At 30.8% G+C, this 25844-nt stretch overlaps 3 protein-coding genes and 1 pseudogene across 4 annotated transcripts; 3 read left to right on the forward strand and 1 right to left on the reverse strand.

Annotated features, from left to right (window-relative positions):
- The first annotated feature begins 66 nt into the window (after window positions 1-66).
- LOC112093099 lies at window positions 67-7000 on the forward strand (annotated as a pseudogene).
- A 2154-nt stretch (window positions 7001-9154) lies between these two features.
- On the forward strand, window positions 9155-17799 carry LOC21408254 (probable rhamnogalacturonate lyase B). The gene is made up of 15 exons (XM_024170903.1): window positions 9155-9226; window positions 9355-9476; window positions 9859-9918; window positions 10278-10397; window positions 10577-10696; window positions 10929-11070; window positions 12438-12608; window positions 12740-12901; window positions 13354-13460; window positions 13758-13848; window positions 15003-15144; window positions 15251-15407; window positions 16638-16754; window positions 16909-17035; window positions 17551-17799. Exons 1-15 carry the CDS (start codon window positions 9185-9187, stop codon window positions 17797-17799), a joined length of 1929 nt encoding a protein of 642 aa, XP_024026671.1. The 5' UTR covers window positions 9155-9184.
- Window positions 17800-18791: 992 nt separating this feature from the next.
- LOC21408255 lies at window positions 18792-19370 on the reverse strand. The gene is made up of 2 exons (XM_010106283.1): window positions 19206-19370; window positions 18792-18917 (listed from the first exon to the last, which is right to left on the reverse strand). The coding sequence occupies exons 1-2, from the start codon at window positions 19368-19370 to the stop codon at window positions 18792-18794; spliced, it is 291 nt and encodes a 96-aa protein (XP_010104585.1).
- A 1767-nt stretch (window positions 19371-21137) lies between these two features.
- LOC21408256 (transcription initiation factor IIA subunit 2) lies at window positions 21138-24628 on the forward strand. 2 transcript variants are annotated; one of them, XM_024170877.1, is made up of 4 exons: window positions 21138-21253; window positions 21438-21589; window positions 21683-21733; window positions 24109-24628. In XM_024170877.1, exons 2-4 carry the CDS (start codon window positions 21461-21463, stop codon window positions 24247-24249), a joined length of 321 nt encoding a protein of 106 aa, XP_024026645.1. In that variant the 5' UTR covers window positions 21138-21253; window positions 21438-21460; the 3' UTR covers window positions 24250-24628. The 2 variants fall into 2 exon arrangements, with proteins under 2 accessions (XP_024026645.1, XP_024026646.1); XM_024170878.1 differs by having other exon boundaries at window positions 21138-21237.
- The last annotated feature ends 1216 nt before the right edge of the window (window positions 24629-25844 follow it).

A 25844-nucleotide genomic window follows, 5' to 3' on the forward strand; every position in this document is an offset into this window, starting at 1 on the left:
TGTAAACAAGTAAGTTTTATTTTTTATTCTCAATGCAATTATTGTATTTTTTTTTTTTTTATGCAGGTAGAGATGGACAATGGCATTCTTCACGTTACGCTGTCTAAACCGGGAGGATCGGTCACCGGAATAAGATATAACGGCGTTGATAATTTGCTTGCTCTTAATAGTGAAGTTAACAGAGGGTACATATACAAATATATAATATATATTTCAAAAAGAAATCAGATATATTAATTATCAGTTTAATTTACATGCATGAAGTTTCGTTGTTATATATGTTGAGGCAAAAAATTGACCCTTCTATGGCTATTTGCAGACATAATTATATGTCTATTTCTGTGTCAATTATATAGGTATTGGGACCTTGTTTGGATTGGAAATGGAAGTAAAGGAAAAAAAGGTTCCTTGGATAGGTATGTGTTGGAAACTTTGGTCTCTCTTTTTTTTTTTCCTATTCTTTGTTAAAAAGCACTTTATACAAAGGGATTAAAATATGATGTTAAAGTGATTGGACAAATAAACTGGTTAGTAAGTTGTGACAATGTATTGCAGGCTTGAAGGGACAGATTTTAAGGTAATAGTGGAAAATGAGGAGCAAATAGAGATTTCCTTTACCAGAACTTGGAATTTCTCTCTCGAGGGAAAGATGGTCCCTTTAAACATAGACAAAAGGTAACTAAAGTGTGACTGAGTTTTTTTAAAATTTTTGTTACAAAACATCTTTTGGTGCAGAAATTGACTGGCTACTAAAAACACTTGTGATTTTTTTTTTTTTTTTTAAATTTTGGAAGATTTATAATGCTACGTGGTTCATCTGGATTCTATTCGTATGGGATTTATGAGCACCTAAATGGATGGCCTGCTTTCAACCTCACCAATACTAGAATCGCCTTCAAGCTGAGAAAAGACAAGTAATTTCCATGTGCACAAATAGTGTTTATTTTTACTACATAGTTTAATTAGTCTTTTTGTTATTATGAGCCTATTTAAAAGGTACATTCAAATTATAATTTTTAATTTTGACATTTAAAATTTAATTTTTTTGTGAGAGAAAATTTTTTTAACAGAATTAATTATTTAAGTTTGAGTACGGGATTTACCCTTTAGTTTTTATGTTTATGTAAATATTAATTATTGGTCAGTATATATATTTATAAACTAAATATATTTTCAATATATTATAGGTTTAATTATATGGCCATATCAGACAACAGGCAAAGATGTATGCCACTTCCCGAGGATAGAGAACCAGAAAGAGGCCGAGCCTTGGCTTATCCGGAGGCAGTGAAACTTGTCAACCCCGTAGAGCCAGATTTCAGAGGAGAAGTATTATTTCTTCCCATATTCACTCATTTTTTCTTTTTCTTTTTCTTTTATAATTAGACTTTGATTTTATGAAAAATGTAACAAAAAAAATATGATAAAATCACCACCAACTGATGACTTAGTAGAGTAGAACCACACCGAGTCAAGAAGTCTTGGGTCCTAGCTTGAAGGCTATTATGAGAATATTAATCCTATTAATGCGTTAATACCAGAGCTAATATAAGACCCGTTTAATTTACTAATTTAAATTTTTAATTCGAGTTAAAATATGACTTTATATGAATTTTTTTTACTGTAATAAAAAAATTAAATGTGACTGTTTCTGAAAATTTTTTACCGTAACAAAACTCGATTTCTAAACTTAAATCGGTGAGATGAACATGACTATAAATATCTATTTTCCTTGCATCTTTATTAGGAGTTACCGGTACACATGGTAATACTTAGCACTGAAATTTTAAAAAGAAAATGAACTTTGTTAATCTAGAAAGCGAAAGGATAAAATTGTTAGACAAAACTGTCACAGTATTATTACGGTACTTAAGGGAATAAACAAAATAAAATTTAACCAAATCCTAATTTAGAAACGGGCATGCATATATAGGTTGTTATAAATAGTCACGGATTAAAATTTGAGTGTGGAATTCATCAAAAATTTCGCAGGTAGATGACAAGTACGAGTATTCGTGTGAGAACAAGGACAACCGGGTTCACGGGTGGACATCCATTAACCCGCCCATGGGGTTTTGGCAGATCACTCCAAGTGATGAGTTTCGATCCGGTGGACCCCTCAAACAGTGCCTTACCTCTCATGTGGGCCCAACCGCTAAAAAACGGTGAGCACGTCTAACTACATAAAAATACTAGAGAAATAATAAAAAATAGGTCAATATGAAAACTTTAAAAAATTATATAAGTCAATTTTTAGTTATAAAAATTAATATGTCATAATTTGTTAAGTTATGGTTCATAACCAGATAAATTATGGATAAATTTGTCAAGTTATGGTTCATAACCAGACAAGTTATGAAAAAAAATCGTGAATAACTTGTCAAGTTATGGTTCATAACCAGACAAGTTATGGATGAAAACAGTAATTTAACTTATTTATTAATTTATGTAAACTATTGACCTATTAATTTTAATTTATCTCAAATCTTAACTCATTGGGCCCAACCGCTCTCGCGGTGAGTACGTCTAACTACATAAAAATGCTAAGCAACGTCAATGACCATTAGATCAATTAAACTAGGATAGGATGAGGTGGAGTTTGAATTTGAGAAAATCAAGGAGACTCCAACCTAAATCGAATATATGAATATATATATATATATGTATATATAAAACTCAGCATCACTAGTCATTTCTATGGTGTTTAGTAGGAGAGTTTGTGTCAGTTCGTGATTCGTTACAGTATTTTTTTTCACAAAAAATACACGTAAATTAAGAATAATTATGAATCTGTGAACCAAACGTAATAGATGATTCAACTAGTGAAAAAGGGTGTTTTTTTTTTTTCAAATTATGTTGGGTTTATATGTTCTTAATGCATGTTTAATCGCACAGTTACATGAAAATTGCATAAATGGTTGAAAATAAGCGGTAATACGTATATTTCAATATTATAACCTTTGTATTTATTGAGGGCTTGCTTGACCTATCTAATTGGAAATGGCGCGAATCAGATCTTTCATAGTACACATTATTCAGGAGAGGATTTGATACTGAAGTTTGGACAAAATGAGCCGTGGAAGAAAGTTTATGGGCCGGTTTTTATCTATCTCAACTCTTTATGTGAAGAAGAACCTGACCCATTTCAGCTGCTTTGGGAAGACGCTAAGAAACAGGTTCCACATTTTCTAAATAAAGATATTAAGGGGACGTTTGGTGGAGGGATTCGTTCCCTGATTCGAATCATGATTCGTAGTTCGTTACAGTATTTTCTCTCATAAAAAATACACGTAAATCAAGAATTGTTCGAATCACATGATTTGAATCCTCCAACCAAACGAACCCTAAAAAGTAGAACTACTGACTACAATTAGTTTTTTCAAAGCCTTTTTCATATTTGGTAACCCTTTTTTTTTTGGCAGATGGAGATTGAAGTCCAAAGCTGGCCTTATGATTTTCCGCAATCAAAGGACTTTCCTTCATTGGACGAGCGAGGCAACATAAGTGGTAGATTGCTACTCCTTGACAGGTAGTCACTTTTTTTTTTTTTTCTCTTTTGTAACCTTTTGAATTTGTGAGGTTTTTAATGGGGTGAAAAATAACAAGTACTTAAATAAAGTATTATAATTTGTTTTGGGGCTAAAGTGTCATAAATTTAATTGACGCACTATTCGCAATCTAGGTATGTTAGCAAAAAGAAAATATATGCAAATGGTGCTTTTGTGGGGTTGGCACCCCCAGGAGATGTTGGATCTTGGCAAAGAGAATCCAAGGTAATATTTGACACTTAATTTTTTTTTTTTACTTTTTACACTCTTTTTAAATGAAATTTTATATTATTAAATTACCCATCAATAAAATTACTTATAAGGACAAAAGTATATTTAAAAAATGCTCATTGCACACGAGTGATTTCGTTTTCCTTGAGATTTTTGTTCTTTTATTCAATAATTGTTTTCTATACACAAATTAACACTCTGAGTATAGAATAATTAGCACCGAATCTAATAGAATACCGAATAAATTCAATAGAATATTATTATTGTATTATTAGTTCTTGAAAATATTAAGATTGTCGTTCTCCAAAAGTTGTCTATATGTATACTAATAAGCATATAACGATTGATCCCATATTCCCACTGCAATCTGCCTTCTTTCTTTACTATTTTTTTTTTACTTTCGATAATGAAGCGTTCCTATATATTGCAGTGAGAGAATGTATTATCTTCCCCAGAGAGTTTGGTTTTAGAAATCCCATCATCGAAGAATATTATGAACATTTTGAATTTTATTAAAGAAAAATAATCTGATTTAGTTGTAGGGATATTTTTTTTTAAAAAAAAAAAATTAAGAGCGGTGTAGCAAGTAGAATGAGTGTGTCATGTGTGAAAAGTAGAATGTAAGGTGATTTAGTTAGAGGGACTTTTTTGAAATTTTAAGAAGAGTGTAACAATTAGATTAGGAGGCGATTTAAGAATGTGTGTGTGAAAAGTAAAATAAGGGGTGTCAATAGACGCACCTATTCTAATATTAGTTATTAAACAAACAAAAAAATAGAGAATTTACATTTGACAGTGCATGAGTCTGGACATTTATTCCTTACTCTTGATAAATACTATTTTATTAGTGTAATTATTTGACTAAAAATGTTATGAATCAAGAATAAAAGGGTAAAAATCATGACTCATACACTTTTTAAGGATATTTGTCAAGATTACCGTTAAATTGAAAAAAAAAATAAAATAAAAAAGATCGTGTAAAAATATCATCACCACCTTGAAAATGCTTAATGTTATGTTATGGCAGGGTTATCAATTTTGGAGCAGAGCTGACGAGAAGGGTTATTTCAACATTAACAATATAAGAGCAGGCGATTATAATCTTTATGCATGGGTCCCGGGTTTTATCGGTGATTATCGGTATGATGATCTTATTAAAATAACTCCAGGTATTATTTTTCTGTACTTGGGGCTATTAAAGAAATAAAAAGTAAGAAAACATGTAAATGTTGGATTTCTTACGGTGTGCTTGTAATGTCACAGGTTCTGATATTGATATGGGAGAACTTGTTTATGAGCCTCCAAGAAATGGGCCAACATTGTGGGAAATTGGCATTCCTCTGCGGCAGAGTTTTATGTTCCTGATCCTAATCCCAACTATGTCAACAAACTCTATGTTAATCACCCTGATAAGTAATTAGCATACTCTATATATCCTTATATATGTTCTTTTCATATAGCTAATGATCAATTGTGGAGCCCGAAAATTAGATGTGAAAAATGTGAAGAGATAATTTTTTATTAGATACGGACATAGTTATATATTATAATTATTGAGTGGGAACATGATATAATTTTGCTTGTAGAGAGTGATAACATGAGTACTAAAATTAAAAAAAAAAAAAAAAAAAAAAAAAAAAAAAAAAAAAAATTTAAAAAAACTTGTAGGTGTAAAAGTTATGCTCTTTAAATCTGACATAAATTAATTTTTAGACAAGTGTCAAATATTAATCTTAACTAAATAATCGTGCTTATTATACAGTTTTGAAGTGAAACAAGGATTTCCCTTTTCGAAATTGGCAGGTTTAGGCAGTATGGACTTTGGGAAAGATACGCAGAGTTGTACCCAGATGAAGACTTGATTTACACAGTTGGTGTCAATGACTACAGCAAAGATTGGTTTTTTGTTCAGGTCACCAGGTATGATTTTAGCTAATTCCTTCTGAGCATGTCTCGTATGATACGTTTGGTTCACGCGTTTAAGTTAGTATCCGTTTGGTTTATGAGTTCAAACCATATTTCATGATTTTAACTTTTAAAATTTATATTTTTTATGAAAAGAAAAAACACTATAACAGAACAAAAAATCATAGTTTGAACCGTACAGAACCCTTAAAACAAACATCACCTTAGTGATTTTAATTATGAATTCAAATTTTGTGAGATAACTCATTAGCAAAGACTTTTTTTATTCAAATTTTTTATGAAAGAAAAATATTATATCAAAATCAAAACATAATTTCAAACATGTGAACTAAATAGGCTCTTATATATTGGCAGAGAAACGGATATACATCTCACTGTGTGGGAGAGAGAGGAAAAGAAAAATAAAAACAAGTGATTTATGCAAACTGTTGTAATCACTCTATCTAATTATTTAAGTCGTTGTAATTACATTTGGGATTGAGTAAAAAAAAAAAAAAAAAAAAAAAAAAAAAAAAAAAAAAGATCTTTTTCATATGAAAATTGAAAAGCTTTTGTTTGTTTTGCAGAAAGAAAGATAACAACACATACGAAGGAAGTACATGGCAAATAAGGTTCTGCCTTTCCAATTATGTGGATGGAACTCAAACCTACACGTTACGAATAGCTCTAGCCACTGCACATTTTTCCGAATTGCAAGTACGTCATATTCTGTTTGTTCTAATATGCAAATTAATAAGCTTCTTTTTTTTTTTTTTTTTTTTTTTCGTTGTTAATCTTATGGCAAATGCACTCAAAATGAAAAGCTTTATGATATGGTACGATTGTTTAGTTCCACAGATCGAGCAAGTGTTCGTTAGTCATTTGGTCAAATTTTTAACGGTTTACGAGTGTGAGAACTTTTGTTCACAATGTATGAACTTGTAGATCAGTCTGTTAAAATAACTAAAAAAAATTTTGCGTTACTTGCCCTACTTTAGAATTTTCGTTACATGTTCATAATATGTGACAATTTCTAACCAGATTTTTCCCCTTGTTTTTTAATCTCTTAAAAGGTTCGGATTAACGACCCAGAAGCAATTTCTCCTTTATTTAGCACTGGAGTAATAGGAAAAGACAACACCATTGCGAGACATGGAATTCATGGGCTGTATTGGCTATACAACATAGACATCCCAGGGAATCGGCTTTTGGTAGGAAACAACACAATTTTCTTGACCAGATTAAATAGCACCAGCCCTTTCCAGGGAATCATGTATGACTACATTCGTTTAGAAGGTCCTGTTGATACAATTTGAGTACAAATGAATAGAATTATGTGGTTATAAAAAAAAAATAGATTAATTACTATAATGCTCATGCCCTTTGTAAAAAAAACCAGATGGACAAAAGAAAAGGGCACGTTATGTATATTACATACCTACTGATAGTGTGTTAGGACATCTTTATTCGTTACATTTTTTGAATGTTAAATAGTGTCAAGATTGTATCGTCATTGAATTTGGACCTTTCTTTCAAGATGATTCGAATTTTTAATTCGAGTTAAGATGTAACTTTATGTAAGAGCTTTTTACTGTAATAAAAAAGTTAATTGTGATTGTTTCCAAGAGCTTTTTACTGTAGTAAAATTCGAATCGGTAAAATAAACAGAACATTAGCTTGATCCTTTAAGATTAACTCTCGACTTTAGGCTCATTCTTTTATGTCATTTTGGGTCTTTTTTTCTGATCATTGTTTTGCCTTTTTCACTTTTCTCTAATTTTCTGGACTTTGACATTTCTTTTTGTCTTTTCACATTGGAGTGGGGCGCTAGACATAAGATACGACCTTTAGAGGGTATCTACTTAATTGAGATGTCCTTAAACTTCTTAATGGAATGTTTAATTCTTGATCTTGTTTTTATTTTGCGTTTTTATATTCTACCATGGTATATATCATCATGTAATCAAGTGTTGTGTTTTTCTTCTTCTTGGCCATTTGAGGAATATCGTCATGTTTATTAAATTAAAAGGACATAACTATTATTTCTCACACACAAATGTGAATTTAACAGCACGTCAAGGTAACGTGGGCACGATAACTGGTACACCAGAAATTCGTCTTTCCCGATCCTCTCGTATTAGGAAAAGATCCTCTCAATACTCTAAAGCCCGAACTAGATATGGACTGAACTGTCTAATGACGTTTGGAACCCAACTCACGCACCATTTTAATGGGGAACAGCCCAACTCTTGGAACATAATATAGCCCTCAAATCAGTCGCTACCCATCACAACTTTAAACAATTGTATGCAAAATAGCACTACTGCCGCTTACAATTTAGTTCTTTTATTTTTGGGAAATAGTAGGAAATAGGCCAATATGAAAAGCTTAAAAAAGTATATAGGCCAACTTTTAGTTATAGAAATTAATAGGCCATAACTTATCAAGTTATGGTTCATAACCAGATAAGTTATGGGTAAACTTGTCAAGTTATGGTTCATAACCAGACAAGTTATGGACAAAAACTAGGAATAATTTGTCAAGTTATGATTCATAATTACCGTACAAGTTATGGACGAAAACAGTAATTTGGCCTATTTATTAACTTATGTAAACTATTGACCTATTAATTTTAATTCATCTCAAATCTTAGCATATTTTCCTCTTTCTCTCTTTATTTTTTTATGTGGTAAATATACACATCAACAATATATAACAGGTAGAGTCTACTCATGATAAAGATAGCAAAGATTGTTATCATAACTTGTACCCTTCTCTTTACCATTTTTGCAACTTTTCCTGCTCACTGGGGATGGTTACTTCAGATTGTTTTGTGTTATTAGGCAACCAATAAGCATCAAAGATAACAGCTTGCACGTTTGCTCCAACAGTTCTAAATTCTTCACAAAAAAAATATAAACCATGTACTGCAGTATAACACTATATGTAAAGATTTGTGACGTAGTTATAAAACATTAAATTTCAAAGATGTAAAAAAAAGTATTTCACACCTTTGTCATGGCTTATTACTACATATATTATACTATTTCCTAATTGGTGGATGCTTCTTTGCTTTCACAATATGATGAGACAATATACACGCCTGTAGCATGCAGTGACGACTGAGTAAAGAAATATATTATCCAAAGCTAGAGACAAAAACCACAAGTAAAGTAAAATATTCAAATAAAAAATGCCGTCATCTTTACGTTCAAGTAAAGCATACCTAAACGATTCTCGTGAACCATGGAATAATATTTGTCTTCCATGTCCATAACTATATATATATATATATATATGCACAACACATGACCAAATTTCTTCTCAACTCTACTTTACTTTAGAGTTTTGGCCAACTTTAGCTCAAAAACTAGCAAGTGTTATTAATTATCTTTCAGAAAATTCATCAACTAATCTTCTTTCGTTAGAAATTACTAAAAATAAAAAATAATATATATTTTTGTTCGTTTAACTATTCTCCTTTATTAGCGCTGAAAGCTATGTCGTACAAAGGAGTGGAACTGCGTGTTACAAAGAATCATGTAAGCGAGTCATGTTCTAAATACTCTTTCTTCATTATTAAATAATTGGTTTAATTTGTTTTTTACAGTTAATTTTGGGACATAGTTATAAATAATATTATGCGGGTCGTATACAAAATGATTTGCAGGTGATTATGGACAACGGCATACTTCAAGTAACGTTGTCAAAGCCAGACGGAATTGTTACTGGAATAAAGTATAATGGCATCGACAATCTACTTGAAGTTCTTAACGAGAAAGATAACAGAGGGTATTATATATATATATATATATAATTATGTTTTTATGTATATATAGACGTACGTATTTCTTACTATGATTATATATTAATTTACACAAACCAAAACATTCAACTATACAAACAATAATTCATTAATGCGTGAAGGTGATAATTATATACTAATTAAACAATATATCGACCACTTGTACATATTATTGTTTTTTATCATATTTGAACGCCCAAGTCATAAGACATGATACAAACCATGTACTGCAGTATAACACTATATGTAAAGATTTGTGATTAGACCAGAAGTCAGTAGATAATTAAATAGCTTTACTGCTGTCGAAGGTTTAATTTATGTTTTATAGAATTAAAAAAGTTGTCACATTGAACTGAATTAAATTTGCAGGTATTGGGACCTTGTTTGGAGTAAAACCGGAAGTATTGGAACCACGGGAGTATATGATAGGTATCGCGAATAACTTACGAACACTAATTTTAATCTCAACTTTTATAGCGTGCAACTCTTAAATAATTGTCATTTTCTTTTTTACGTAGGTTTAAAAAATTGTCACATCTATAAATTGTTCCTACTAATAAAAAAAAATTGACAACTTAAAAATTAGTACAAAAGTTGAGATTAAAATCAATTGCCCTAGCATTATTTATTATTTATTATGGGAATTATTGAAATTCCTTTTTAATTATAAGTAAAAAAAAATGAAGGCGTAAATTATTATTTCGCTAGTTTAATTTCCTAGTAAAATGAAGAAATATTGAAATATTGAAGATTATATGCATACATATATACACATACATATTTTGCAGGATTCAAGGGACAAAGTTCAAGGTCATAGTGGAAAACGAGGAACAGGTAGAGATTTCATTCACAAGAAATTGGAATCCCTCTCTTGAGGGCCAACTTGTCCCGTTAAACATAGACATCAGGTTTGCAACATGTATAATTCTTATACATTATTATACATACAATTAGTACAAATATATGTATATATCTGCTGACAAAATAAGCAGCTAATAAATTTTTTTAATACAAAATCTACCCTAATGATTATAATTGAATTATATAGTACTAATATTGTATTTCCATGGATGAAATAAAATTTCAGGTTTGTAATGCTTCGTGATTCGTCAGGCTTCTACTCGTACGCCATCTACGAGCACTTGAAGGAATGGCCTCCTTTCAACCTTCCCCAAACCAGGATTGTATTCAAGCTTAGAAAGGAAAAGTACTGTATCAATTCTTGTAAATTAACTTGGTCCTTATTTGGTTCGCAGTTTGAACCACAGTTTAAACATTTCTGTTACAATATTTTTTTTTATATAAAATTTTAAATTTCTGTCCAGACTTTTTATTTAACATATGAACCAAACGACTCTTAATATATGATAATTAATGTAATAATTAGTTATTATCTTTCTTCCATGTTGATATTTGATTTTGGCTCGGTTAACTTTTAGGTTTCAGTACATGGTAGTAGCAGATAATAGGCAGAGATACATGCCTCTTCCCGATGACCGGCTACCGGATAGAGGCCAAGAGCTTGCGTACCCTGAGGCTGTCCTTCTTGTGAATCCTGTTGAGCCCAATTTCAAGGGAGAGGTAGGGTTGTTCTTTTAGAATGTTATTTGAGTGTAGTTTTTTAGTTGAATTTGAGTTATAATTTGAATTTAAAGTTGTAACTTGAATAAAGTTAGAACTTAAGAAAACGTGAACTTGAATAAAGTTGTAACTTGAGTTTAAACTTTTTTTGAGTTTTGTTGTAAAAAAAATATGCATGTGTATGAACTTTAGCCACGTAATGCTAATTTTTGTGACAAATTTTCAGTGGCTAAACTTTTGTCATTAAAGTGATTATTAGCAACTAAAGTAACTATTTAAAGGGCTTGTTCTTTTAGAGTAAAACTCAAAAAAAATTTGCACTCAAGTTGCAACTTTATTTAAGTTCATATTTATTTGTAAAATTTGAGTTTGAACTTGAGTTTTAACTTGAATTTAGGGCTAAAATCTGAGTTCAAGTTTCCCCTTTAATTTAAGTTCTTAAACTCAAATTCAAGTTAATGAACAATAATTTTTATATTCTTAAAACGTCATAACTTTTTCATTTTAATTCCGATTGAGATGATTTTTTTTATGCGTTCACAACGAAGAGACAAATAAAACACCACCCATATACCCTATTAAAATTTTTCATCACCATTGAGAGTTATTAAAACACTATTTAAATACAAATTCAAGTTTTGACTCATTCAAACACAAATTCAAATAGATTATCAATTCAAATCATAACTTAAATGTGCACATCCAAACACAAACTCAAGTTACAACTTCAACTCAAATTCAACTCAAGATTTACACTCAAGTCACCATAACTCAAAAATGTAACCGAACAAGCTAAAAAACTTTAGTCACAAAAAGTAAATTTTCTTGTAACGTGTATATAAGTTTAGTTTAGGATTCAAGTGGCAAGAGCATATTATGAAGAAATATTGTGCGTGTTTAGAATCGTTTTTAAAAACGGTTTTAACGTATTTCGAGAAGTAAAAAATGAAACGACGTTTGTTTAGTAAATGTTTTGAAAACAAAAATGAAATTAAAAACAACGAGAATAATTTTTGTGAAGAAATTAGAAAACAGTTGAAAGTTATCTTCACTTTTCTATTTTTATTTTTTAGTACTTATCAATAATATTATAATATATTAATTAATAAACACAATTTTATTTTTTTATTATACTCAAAACAATCTCTTAAAAACTAACCAAACACAACTTTAGAATCGGTTTCAGAATGATTCTCAAAATAATCTCATTTTTACTTTTTATTAAAAATAAAATTATTTTAAAACTAATTTCAAACGCACCTATTAACTCCTCATTAATAATAAAATAAATAAATAAAAAGCTAGTCTAAAATACTTATGATAATGAGACTTATAATTTGGTTAGGAAAATGCATTGTTTTGTGTAGGTGGATGATAAGTACGAATACTCGTGTGAGAACAAAGATTTGAAGGTCCACGGTTGGATATGCGATGAACCGCCTGTGGGGTTCTGGCAGATTACACCTAGTAATGAATTCCGATCTGGTGGACCTCTTAAGCAGAATCTCACATCTCACGTGGGACCCACTACACTTGCTGTAAGTAACCAAATCCAGAAAAAAAAAAAAAAAAAAAAAAAAAAAAAAAAAAATTTTAAAAAAAAAAAAAAATTTTTTTTTTTGTTTTTTTTTTTAACCCAAGTTTAAGAATATGTTTTACATTATAACAGATGTTTCTTAGCGCTCACTATGCTGGAGAGGATATGGTGCTGAAAATTCAACCCAATGAACCATGGAAGAAAGTTTTTGGCCCTGTTTTCATTTATGTTAATTCCGTTCCAGATGGGAGTGATCAGTTTCGGGCTCAGCTTTGGGATGATGCTAAAATGCAGGTAAAGATTGGCGAGCACAAATTAGACGTTTTCGTGCAATTCAAATTTTTATTATAAGATTTTTTTCTCATAAAAATTTAAATTCAATATTTTCAATTTAAATTTTTAACTCGGATCTATAAAACAAACGGCATATAGTTGTTGTGATTTTAAACACAAACTCATCGATTTTATCTAGTCAATCTAAATATAAACCATACTAGAGTAGCACTAATTACAGTTTTAATAGCAGCTAGCAATCTAATGGGTGTGCCACTAATACTCATTATTATACACTAATAGAAAATAGACTTTACAAGTAATTACAAAAAATAATACTATAATTATTTGTTAATTATCATAACTGTTAAAAGAACATGACGTGACAGTGATATAAAAAGAAATAAATTATTATTTTTTATATATTGGTGCCCGTGGGTAAACCAAGGCCTAATCTTCCGTCGTGTATTCAGATGTTGATAGAAGTACAAAGCTGGCCATACACTTTTCTAGCCTCTAAGGACTTTCCATCATGGGATGAACGGGGTTACCTCAGTGGTAGATTATTAGTGAGAGACCAGTAAATGCTCCCCCCTATTACTTTTGATTTTTTTGTGCATAGATTCTTTAGGGCCCGTTCACTTCGCTGATTTGAGTTTGTAATTCGAGTTGAGATGTGATTTTGTGTGAAAACTTTTTACTGTAGCAAAAAAGTTAGATGTGACTGTTTCAAAGAGCTTTTTACTGTAACAAAACTCGAATTCTAAACTCAAATCGGCGAAATGAACGAGGCCTTAGGCAAATTATTATTATTATTATTATTATTATTATTTGAAATCATTAAAAAAAATTAATCTCTCTACTCTTACTTTTTAAGGTACATATCTAATGACGATATGTGTGGAGATCGTGCTTACGTGGGCTTAGCACCGCCCGGTGAAGTTGGATCGTGGCAAAAGGAATGCAAGGTGATTTTTGCAATGTTCTCTTCTTTTTCTGTCTATTTTATTCCTCGAGTCATTTAAGAGAATGGTCTCAATTTTAGCAACACTTATAAGTTGAATTAAAAACAAGGGTATTCTGAGGCTTATCAACATCAGTTTGATATAGACACACATGAATTTAATACTTGTAGAGTAGCCTGAATTAATGGTAAATGTTAAAGAGTTAAACAAAAACGCCCTCATGTCCCTTTCAAACAAGCTTATGTAACATGCATTCTAACATCCGCTGTTAACAATTTAGGTACTCCTCAAAACTTAGATGACGTTTAGTTGGAGGATTCAAACTATGATTTGAATCACTGTTCATGATTCACTACAGTATTTTTTCTCACAAAAAATACACGTAAATCAAAAATAGTTATAATAACATGATTCTAATGCATGAACCAAACGTCTCCTCAATTAAATTCAAAAGATAATTTGTCAGAATTAGAAGGACATTGTTTTTGTCGTTTTCTGTGCAAATATATATAATTAACTCGTACGAAAGACTTTTGAGTCTTATTCATATGAAAGAAATGATTAAACAAAATGATCACGAGGAGAAGTTTGATATGTAGAATAATATTATTAGGTACGTTGAAATACAGTAAACAATTTAAAATATTTTATAAATAATGAAGATAAAATAATTAAAACAGTTACTACCCATTTTTGTCGTATAAAAAACGTGAAAATCATTATACTAATTATTATGTACTTGTGTTATTTTTAAAAAATATTTTGAAAAATTATAAATATTTTCAACTCTACCTTTCAAAATATATAGCATGCGTTGTAATTTTTACATTAAGTAGTAGGACAATAATATGACTTTTGTTAAAAGTGTAAACTTAATTTTTCCGTGAAAATGGTAAATATATTTTTGACACACAACTTGGTTAGCCCCTTTTCTTTTTTTTTTTTTTCAGAAAAAGGGTTTGTTATAGTTTCTTCTGGCTCCACTCAAAACTTTATTAAATTCAATCCGCCATACATACATGTTTATGTAGATTAATACATCTAATATACATTATATAAAAGTACTACAATATTCCCATGTAAAAATGGCGGTATTCGTATCATTGCTCATGATTAATTCATATATTTCCTTCATTATCATTACTTTATTTCCACAGGGTTATCAATTCTGGACAAGAGCAGATGAGAATGGCTATTTTTCTATTTGCGATATTCGTGTTGGTGAATACAATCTTTATGCGTGGCTTCCTGGTTTCATTGGAGAGTACAAAAATAACGTCACCATTAGCATAACCGAAGGTCTTCTCCGGATATACTAATAACAGTCCACATCAACCATTTTTATAAACTAATGTATACACAAACCATGATTAATTAACATAAAGCTAACTAATTAAGTATGCAGGTTGCGATATTGACGTGGGTGACGTCGTGTTCGAACCTCCAAGATATGGACCCACCTTGTGGGAAATAGGCGTTCCTGATCGCTCCGCTGCTGAATTTTATGTCCCTGATCCTAATCCCAAATACATTAATCCTCTTTATCTTAATCACCCTGACAGGTAATTAGAACCACTTAGACTTCATTCATTTCACTGATTCGAGTTTAGAATTCGAGTTTTATTACAGTAAAAAACTCTAAAAAACAGTCACATTTAACTTTTTTACTGCAGTTAAAAAATTTTCACATTAAATCACATCTCAATTAAAATTAAAAACTCATATTAATAAATTAAACGGCCCTTAACTTCTACTTTTTCACTAAGCTCATAAAAATGGAATATAAAAAATGACATGATTGTCACCCTCAACAAAGTTATGTAAGCCATAGCACGTAAAGCATACTTCCAATTTCAAAATTTAAGAGAAAAGTTCGACTAATGCACCCCTGTTTGGTTGGGCAATTCCGCGCAACTCAGCCCAATTCAGTTAAAGATTGTGTTTGCAATTAGTGTTTAAAAAGAACATTAATTGCAATTGAATTGCTCATTCAACTTGAGCTGGACCTTGAAATCAGAGTTTTAACCCCCAAACAATTCAACATTTCAAACCAGTATTGTACAGAGTTAAAGCAACTCTCAATTGTAACTTTTTTTTAACTGGGCCCACAGGACTTATGCCTCCCATTATGCATTGATGGCCGTTTACTATTAAAATAATACCTACAAAAAATTTAATTACTAAATTTTTACTCAAAAAAGACCAAAAAAAAAAAACCTTAAAAAAAGGTAAGAAAAGAGACCCAATTAAAAATAACACCTACAAAAAACTTAATTTTTATATAGATAATTTTTCTTAAATTAAATTTTTGGTGTTATATTATTGCTTATGCATTATCTTTTTTTTTTATTTTTAAAAATTGCTACCCAATTAAAAAATGTTATTACTTAGAAAACTTTCCTTTAATAAAATTTTAGGTGTTGTATTATTTTTTATGCATTATAGTACTCTATTTTTCAGATCAAACTACAATTTTTAATTTTCATTCAAACACGAATTCAGATTATATTATTTGTTTGAATTAAAACTTTAAATACATAATTAAACGTCAGTTTAGATTATTGCTTAAATTTTTTTATTCAAATAAAAAATATTAAAATTAACACAATTTAAATCAGCAAAACAAACAGATTAGTTGTTGATTATGTTAAGAGTTCGCGTTATTAGTTTTCGAAACCAACAAATTAAAGACTACTAACATCGAGTAACGTGTAAAATGGTGTGAAATCTTATCCAAAGTGCTTTTTTCTTAAATGTTCTTTTTTTTTTTATTATTTCTTATAATGGGACAGGTTTAGGCAGTATGGATTATGGGAAAGATACGCAGAGTTATATCCTGATCAAGATTTGGTTTACACTATTGGCGTTAATGACTACAGTAAAGATTGGTTCTTTGCCCATGTTACAAGGTTCAATAATATCCATAATTTCTGCCAAAATAATCTCCACTTTTTTACTTGTCATGATCTTCTTAGAAACGTTTTTTTTTGAATGAAAACAAGAAATTAGAAGAAGGGCCTCGATATTTCTGAGCTACCAAACAAGCCTTTTGGTGTATGACAGGAGAAAAGCTGATGGCACATATCAAAGTACTACTTGGCAAATTAACTTTCCTCTCGGCAATGCAACGACTAGAGGAACTTCTAAACTTCGCATTGCCCTTGCTACTGCAAATGTCGCAGAATTACAGGTATGGATCAGTCCAACTTCGTATTTATAAAATTCATATAAAATTATTGGGGCTAGGGTGCTTAGATTTAACTTTTTGTCAATCCCTTTAGGTAAGTTATCACAAAGTTTTTAATTTTAACAAATTTCAAAAATATTTGTAAGTGCCTCTAAATGGATGGTTCTTATAAAAGTTTGATGGTTACGTAAACTTGTCAGAAGTAAGAGATTAAAATTTTGTTAGAAGCCACTTAAAGTTTTAATTAATAATTAAAACGCGTAAGAGATTAAAATTTTGTCAGAAGCCATTTAAAGTTTTAGTTAATAATTGAAACGCATCATATATATATATATCCGACTTAAAAAGTACTTTGTAACGTTTGAAATTTAAAGGTCAAAAACAGTTAATGTTCTGGTGATAGTGTTATAACATAAGAATTAACAAGTGTGACATGATTAGTTTCATATTGCACGTTTCTATTTTTCTCTAATTAACGAGTACTTTGTTCCCCCTTTTTTTTTTCCCCAATGAAATAGGTTCGAATAAATGATGCCAAAGCAGAGCGGCCCCTGTTTACGACAGGAGTAATTGGAAACGACAACACAATAGCTAGGCATGGGATTCATGGTTTATACCGGCTGTTTAACATAGACGTACCAGGATCCGTGCTTGTGGAAGGGAACAACAAAATATTTCTAACACAGGCAATGTGCACTAGCCCCTTTCAGGGCGTTATGTATGATTATATTCGCTTAGAAGGCCATCCTGCATCTTCTACTGACTAAATAAAAATGCTTGTAATTGATTTCATTAGGAGTTTAGTCCTTGAACTATGACATATTTATCTGGAAAACTTGTTTTAAAGTACATACTATGTTTATGTACTACAATTGACATGTGGAATTATTTATGTTTTTTTTTTTTTTTTTTTTTTTTTTTTTTTTTTGTTACTAGAGAGAAATGTGGATGGTTTAATAAAGTCAAGGAAATTAAGAAGCCTAAAATACGAATCGAATATTTGATTCAAAAAAGTATAATTTTTGAACTCCTCTCTAATTCCACAATTAGAATTGTGCATATTGTTTTTTTCTCTCTCTCTTTTTTATACATGTCGTGTTAGTTAAAATATTTTAACCAAAATTACAGTGATATCTAAAATATATTAACCAAAATTACAGTGATATAAAATTTGTAATTAACATGGCACGATAGTATTGGTATTGGAAAGACATAAATGAAAATAATGACACAAAAGTGGATTCTTATGGACAATAAAATTCCGAATGGTGTTTAAAGGAAAAAAAAAAAAAAAGCAAAAAACCATTAGTCATAGACATGAAAATAAATAAAGAAAGAAAAAACTTGCTACCAATCCTCAAGGCTTTCCTAATCAAATTATTTAAAAAAACTAATTACTAAGGGTATGTTCTTTTCTCAAACTTAAATTATGAACTTAAATTTAATATGTGGGAGAAAAAATTGTAGTAAAAAATTAAATTTATATTTTTTTGAGAGAAAATATTATAATAAAAAGTTTGAGTTTGATTTGTGATTTGAGTTAAGTAAAAGAAGATACCCTAAAACTTTAAACTCAAAGATGATAAAGGTGCCAAATTCTAAACATAATTGAGTGCATACAATTGACATATAAAAATGTCTATAAACACTTCAAAATAATAATAGTAACAATAATAATAACAACAACAACAACAAAAATGATATACAGATGCATCTTAATCTGTAACAGAGAAAGAAAAAAAAAATAAAAAGAAATCGGCTAGGCAGACTTTTGAATCCTGGCTTTGGCGTCCTCAGCAGCATTAGCAGCGTCAACCTGCATCTTCTCAGCCTTGAGGTCGGCTTGAGTCGCTTCCCTCTCGTTTCTCGCGGTCAACTTCTTAGCCTGTTCAACGTCACCAACACTTTCCGTGCACAGAACTTTTTATAAAAATGACGAAAGTTTTATTAATAAAATAACTTTTTAAAAAATTTTATTTATAAAATGACTACCTTAAAAGAAAAAAAAAAAAAAGGTGAATGTTCTCCTAAAAATCCATTTTATCAATTTCATTTTATTAATTAATCACTCTAGCAAATTTTTTGACTAAAATTATATAATAAAAATTTTAAACGGCTAGCATCCTCAAAACTATTATTAATTTAATTAGTTAATCAATTAAATATAATTTACCTGACCAAAAATGGAGGCCTTGACATACTGAAATCCCTCCTTCAACGAGACAAGGAAAGACAGGCAGTCCTTCTTCATCCGATACGTTGATGACGTGTCCTGTCGCCCCGTGCTCCTCACGGCTGTTGCGGTGGTCCGCGCGGGAGACGATCTGATCACTTCCATGACTTCGGGTATCAATCTCTTTCGTGTCTTTTGATGTTAGTAGCTAGTGATTGGGAAATGGGAAGGAAGCTTGTAATTGTGTTCTATTCAGTTGTGTGTGGTACGTGGCAGCTCCATGAGAGTTTGTTGTTGTACATGGCAGCTCCAAAATTTGTCCACGAGAGTCCAATTGGTCTCACCTCAATTGGTTATTTTTTTACTTGGGATTCAATACAAATATTATTAAATTCCATTTATAGCAGTTATTTAAAAGTAAACATTAGAGGATAAGGTGTAAAAGTAAAATGAAAGCTGGCCCTTATATAGAGTTATTGGGGCTTGTTCATTTCACCGATTCGAGTTTAAAATTTAAATTTTTGTTATAATAAAAAATTTTCAGAAATAATTATATTTAACTTTTTTGTTACAGTAAAAAGTTTTCAGAAATAATTATATTTAACTTTTTTGTTACAGTAAAAAGTTTTCAGAAATAATTATATTTAACTTTTTTGTTACAGTAAAAAGTTTTCAGAAATAATTATATTTAACTTTTTTGTTACAGTAAAAAGTTTTCAGAAATAATTATATTTAACTTTTTTGTTACAGTATAAAATTCTCATATAAAATCACATTTCAACTCAAATCAATGAACTAATAGGTCTGAGAATACACATTCTCATTTTTTTCCAACGTTAGATTCTTCTAAGTTTAGTTTTTAGGCACGTAATATTGCAATAAATATATTTAAAATTCCTCCTCTTTAGCAATACGTGTGTATCTTGGTTGCAAAGTGCCCTGTCCACTTTGCTAGGTGGGAATGGTTCAACGCCCCTCCCAGCAGTAAGTTGAAGTTTTTATCTTTTTTGGTTTGGGGTAATGGATTTTTTTTTTTTCACTTTTTAAATAATTTCCCACCTCCTATAATCTTTTTTTTTTGTTTTAGGCAATTGATTTTTTTTTTTCACTTTTTTAATAACTTTCCACCTCCTATCTTTAGTGGATTGTTACCCGTAATCTTGCTCAATCTGTCTATCAATTGCAATTAGAGTATTTGGGGTTTGATAAAATCCCAAGTATATCGCTTCCGATGTACTTGTTGATCTCAATTAATATTATTACACCATTTTTCATAAAAAAATAATTAATTTGTATATTTGATTTAAGAAAAAATTTCTTATTAATATTTTGTGTTTTAGCGTAATCATTTTTTTAGTATTATGTATTTTTTATAATTTTGAATTAGTATATTGACCTTTTAAGAAATAGTTTTTTTAGTACTCTAAGATCCTTTTTTAGATGTGAAATGTCATATTTATTTTTTGTTTTTTAAAAAAATTAAGAATATTTAAAAACGTATTAAATAAAACAACTAAAAAGAAAAAAAAGTAAAATATTCTTAAAAAATAAAATCAGATCTGACTTTAAATATTTTTAATTTATTTAAAACATAAATTTTTGTAAAATTCAGTATAAATGTAAGGTCTCACAGTACTGAAAAATAATTTCTTAAAACGTTGGAGTATAATTTAAAATTATTAAAAACATGGTGTATTAAAAAATAATTACATTAAAACACATAATATTAATATGAAATTTCCTTTTAATTTAATTAATAGAGCTGGTATTCGTCTCCTTTCTAAAATAAAAATAAAAATAAAAATAAAAATAAAAACCTCTTTCGAAAGGGCAAAAACGATAGGGGCATAGTAGTCATTCTGACATTTCCCAATCCGTCGCGGCTATATATACCCAGAGCTACAAAAGCTAGGGTATAAAAAGCCCCAAATTTCTCCGCTCCAAAAAAGAATTTCGAAGCAAACGTTCAACAGACCAGACCCCAGACTCAACAACACAACCGAAGCAGCTCTGCTCACCTCTCCAACAAACCGTTAGCCACCAATTTTGTAACTTCAAATTTCATCTCGCAATTCCATTTTCCATTCACGAATTCCTTTTCTTTGTTTTTTTTTTCCAACAGTTTCTCGCAATCTCCACAGATTCACGAATGGAAATGATTTTTCCGCCGAATTCTCGTTAAAATTTGAATCTTTTATGCACTCTCTGTGTATTTGACCCGTTTTGTGGCAGATCGCGTGCGGTGACGAGGAATAATGGCGACGTTCGAGCTCTACCGGAGGTCGACGATCGGAATGTGCCTGACGGAGACTTTGGACGAGATGGTTCAGAGCGGCACTCTCAGTCCCGAGCTCGCCATCCAGGTTCTCGTTCAGTTCGACAAGGTCTGATCAATTTCGTATTTTTTTTTTTTTTTTGTCAAGTTGCAAATTTTTTTTTTTTTTGAAGGTTTTGTGATTTTATTTTATTTTATTCAGTCTATGACGGAAGCTCTGGAATCCCAAGTGAAGAGCAAGGTCACCATCAAGGTAAGGTTGTTCGTCGGGATTGATTCTAGAAGTAAAGGTTCTTGGATTGTTGCTGTTAGTTCCTGATCTTATTTTCGTAGGATGTTGTTTCTCAAAGTTATTGGTTTTTACGACGTGTGTGTCAAATATAATCTCAATTTGCAAACAGTCTGGTTATTAAGTATGACTAATTATGGTTATAGGCCTGGATGATACAGTTGTGTCGGTTGGTGAACAGTATTTCCTTGTTGTTACCCTTCAAGGGCGCGTTTGCGTATCTTTAGAATGTATAGTATTTTTAATTTGAATTTTCTTGTTCAAAGATAGATGGATCTTTCAGCAAAGTAGTTTTGTGAAAAGTGGGTCTTCTTAGCGGTTAATTTCGTATAAATGAAATCCACCCACATGTTCTATTATTTTACGTAGTTTGTGAGAAGTTATGTTGGACTAGTAAGGGTGTAAACTAAATGAAATCTAATAAAGTGGTCAAGCGTACAAGAAGTCACCCAATTGAGTGACAAAGTCTGTTAATTGCTGCCAGTTGATGACTACGTAGTTGGTCTCTGAATCTTAATATCACCACAAACTGGTGTTTATCACTTTCACTAATACGTATTGGATGCCTTTTCTTGGAGGGTTATCGGTCATCCCAGTTTGAGTTGTATTTCATTTTCTTTTCTTTCCTTTAATGAATTGCTCTTAGGGGTTAGGATTTATGTGGGATGTATTAACTTTTGTCCAAAAAAGAAAACGAAGGATCTTGTAGTGAACATTTGCTTTTATATTTGGAAAACTAGGTTTGGATAAAAAAAAAAAGAAAAGTGAACGAATAAGATCTAATCATCTGGTCACTGATGAACATCTTTCCCAACCGGAAAGAGAAATAGTGTGGGAAGATAGGCTACTCTGGAATGGTGGGCTGCATTTGAAATACATGAAACCAGTCTTTAAGGTGTATTTCCTGTGCACACTTTGTATTCACCGTTCTTAAAAATTTCCATCAAAGATTCATAAGTAAGTTCACCTTTTCTACATATGTATATAGAAATGTGGACTCAATCTGTGATTTTGTATGCACGCAACACGTGCTTGTGTATCCATGTAAAATATAAATGTTCTCATAGTTGTTGCAGTTGTTTCTAGACTACAAATCTTTATTTGATCTCTTTTTATTAGTATGTTTATAAGGAATAGCCATTTTTTGTTCAATTCATGTGGATGATGTTCTTGGATTTCAAAAATAAATTTATGGATGTTTCTATGTTCGTTTCTCGCCTCCATTTTAATGCTTTATAGCTTCTTATTTATTGGGAGTCTTCTCAATTGTTATTTGTAAATGTTGTTAGGAATTTTAAAGCTTTACAGTTTAGGCACTGACTATAGTTGGCAATATCTTACTTGTCTGCGATGATTGCCTTCCCTTATGGAATGCTTTATTTTAGCGGAAAACACTAAAGGCACTTTTTCACTGATTCTTGGCTTAAGTTAGTTCTTAGAATTAATTATTTTTTACAATCTTCTTTGTATGGTTCTAGAACAATCTTTTATGTTGATGCGCAAGCTCCTCTCTACTCTTCTGCGTGTAATTCTAAAATGAAGAGATTATCGTGTCCAAGCTAAAGAAAAAATATAACTTATACACATGAGTTAAAAGAACAAAATTGCTTTTTGGCATTATTATTTTGACGTATGGAGTAAAAGGTCACTGTACTGGGATGGAGTAGAAGTAATAAAAGATGAATTGGTGGATCTTGAAAATCTTAACAAATATTCAGAGAAGTTTACCTTTCTTGCAGACCGGTTCTTATAGCTTTTTTTTTTTTTAATTGATGCAAATGCAAGATCAGGACTTACAAAATCATTTTCTAGTTAAAAGATCTACACGATACAGAATAAGTCTGCACATTGACAAATCATAAAAACAGAATAGGTCAAAGTTTGCTTTTCTTTATTTTGGCCCCCATGTTCAGTGTATGGATCAGGGTAAAAGCAAGAGTTCATTGTTGCATGAGTGTAAAATTTCAATATGCTAATTGGTTACTGTCACCTGCTACATTGACTAAACTTTCCTATTGGTTGCCACCCAATTTAGCATATATTAACATTTTTGTATTTTTATTCTAAAAGTAGACGGAAGAAAATTGAACTGTCATCATTTTAGCCGGCTCCTTGGCCATTTTTTTGAAGTTTTGATTCTTTCAACTAGCTGAAAATTGTCTCTCTTACTTGTACTGAACATATTCTCATAATCTATCTTACAATTGTCTACGGTTGAAGAAGAATGGAGGTGCCTTGAATAACTTCCCTAATTTTGATTTTCTTAACTTCTGTGATTATGTGAGATTGGAATGTGAAGTTGATGGGAGTTTACATGTTTGCCCAATTGCCCCCTGCAGGGACATTTGCACACCTACAGATTCTGCGACAACGTTTGGACTTTCATCTTGCAGGATGCTCTGTTTAAGAATGAGGATACTCAGGAAAATGTGGGTCGGGTGAAAATCGTGGCATGCGATTCAAAGCTGCTCACACAATAGGGTGTTGACCATTGGAGAGAGAACGCTAAATAAGTCTTATATTCTGTTGGTATGGTAGTACTGAAGAGGGTAAGGAAGAACATGAGAAAACAACAAAAAGTCTCCATTTACTTGCAGGAACTGGCGACTTTGCGAGAGATTGAGCTTGAAATTCCGCCCTTTTTACCTTGACACGGCTATATTTGTTTATGTGATATTGATGATGTTGTGTGATTTATTTAATGAATATTGCTAGGTTTCATTCAGTTTGCTTTTGAGATTGAGAAGACAACAGTTCGCAGACCAAATTGTAATATGAGGTGTATACTTTGTACTCTGAATGATGCTAACTGGCAAACTGCGCTGACGAGAATGAAATCTGCTGCTGTTTCTTGAGAAATTTGTGGAAGGAGTTCCAGGTTTTTTTGCCAATGAAAGACGGGGTTAAAAAGTTCTTTTTGGTAGAAATGCCATAGATGAGGTTAAAAAGTTGAAAGCTTGAAAAGTTGTTTCAGCTTTCAGTTTTTATGATCGAGGAAAACCTTTTAACAGTCAAGAAAAAACAAAACAAAGGAAGAAAATCACTACTGTTTTTACTTTTTCCCCTTCTTTCTTCCGCAAGAAGGGAAACCCGTTTCACCAAATCTCAAAATAGTTTTATCGACGTTGGTTCATTTGAATTTTTAGTTCCAAAAAACAAATCTGCTTCCTGAAAACAGGGATTAAAGTTTGGGTTTGAATTTATACGCGAGTGTAGTTTAAACTGACGTTTGATAACGTAAAGTCTAGACAATAAATATTTAAATCAACGTTTGGTTAAAGTATTAGAACTGTGGATTTTTAAAGTTAAGTTTGACTTTCAATTTTAGGTTTAATGAACCTTAAATTTAAATTTAAGTTTAAAATGTTGTGCAACTAAATAAGTGTTCCAATCACATTTTTTAAATCCTCTAACTAAACAACTCAGTAAAACTATCTAGCTCTGCAGTCCACACATAATAAGCAAAATGTGGGTCCCACTGAGGCGGAATTCACTTGTTCTGTTTCATGAGAATAATTATCATGATTCACTTCAATTTGATCTCAAAATTGAGATGCAACTTCTGCACAAAAGTAAGATGATGAACAACAACCTCTAAAATTATTGCCTCGTCAACGACCACATTATTAGTCAAACAATAATGGACCAAGCCATGAGCACCAGATTTTTCAGGGAAATTATCACATTAGAATTGGTAACCCCTTAGTTCCAAATTACTCCAAAGTTCAAACCACTCACTACTACTTTTCTTACATCTTTCATTTATCGAAATTAATAAGCTAAAAGCCATCTTTGTTAGTTTTCAACATTCATCACACGAATTAAGAGGTTGTTTTTTTACAACGAAATTCTAAAAAAATTTGAACTTAAGTTACAACTTTATTTAAGTTCATGTTCTTTTGTAAAATTTGAGTTTGAACTCGAATTTGAACTCGAGTTTGGAGATAAACTCGAGTTCAAATTTTCTCTTCAACTCGAGTTCATAAACTCGAATTCAAATTAATGAACAATATTTTTTCTATTCTAAAAAATGTCATAATTTTTTCGTTTTAATTCTGATTGAGATGATTTTTTT

Source organism: Morus notabilis, unplaced genomic scaffold (genome assembly GCF_000414095.1).
Source record: "Morus notabilis unplaced genomic scaffold, ASM41409v2 Scaffold485, whole genome shotgun sequence".
Taxonomy (NCBI): domain Eukaryota; kingdom Viridiplantae; phylum Streptophyta; class Magnoliopsida; order Rosales; family Moraceae; genus Morus; species Morus notabilis.

Coding starts and splice junctions, on each gene's coding strand:
- LOC21408254 (XM_024170903.1), top strand. CDS start 9,185: ATGTCGTACAAAGGAGTGGAACTGCGTGTTACAAAGAATCAT. Junction 11,071..12,437: donor AGCCCAATTTCAAGGGAGAG/GTAGGGTTGTTC, acceptor TGTTTTGTGTAG/GTGGATGATAAGTACGAATA. Junction 15,408..16,637: donor TATCTTAATCACCCTGACAG/GTAATTAGAACC, acceptor ATAATGGGACAG/GTTTAGGCAGTATGGATTAT.
- LOC21408256 (XM_024170877.1), top strand. CDS start 21,461: ATGGCGACGTTCGAGCTCTACCGGAGGTCGACGATCGGAATGTGCCTG. Junction 21,590..21,682: donor TTCTCGTTCAGTTCGACAAG/GTCTGATCAATT, acceptor TATTTTATTCAG/TCTATGACGGAAGCTCTGGA. Junction 21,734..24,108: donor AGAGCAAGGTCACCATCAAG/GTAAGGTTGTTC, acceptor TGCCCCCTGCAG/GGACATTTGCACACCTACAG.
- LOC21408255 (XM_010106283.1), bottom strand. CDS start 19,370: ATGGAAGTGATCAGATCGTCTCCCGCGCGGACCACCGCAACAGCCGTG. Junction 18,918..19,205: donor AGGCCTCCATTTTTGGTCAG/GTAAATTATATT, acceptor GACGTTGAACAG/GCTAAGAAGTTGACCGCGAG.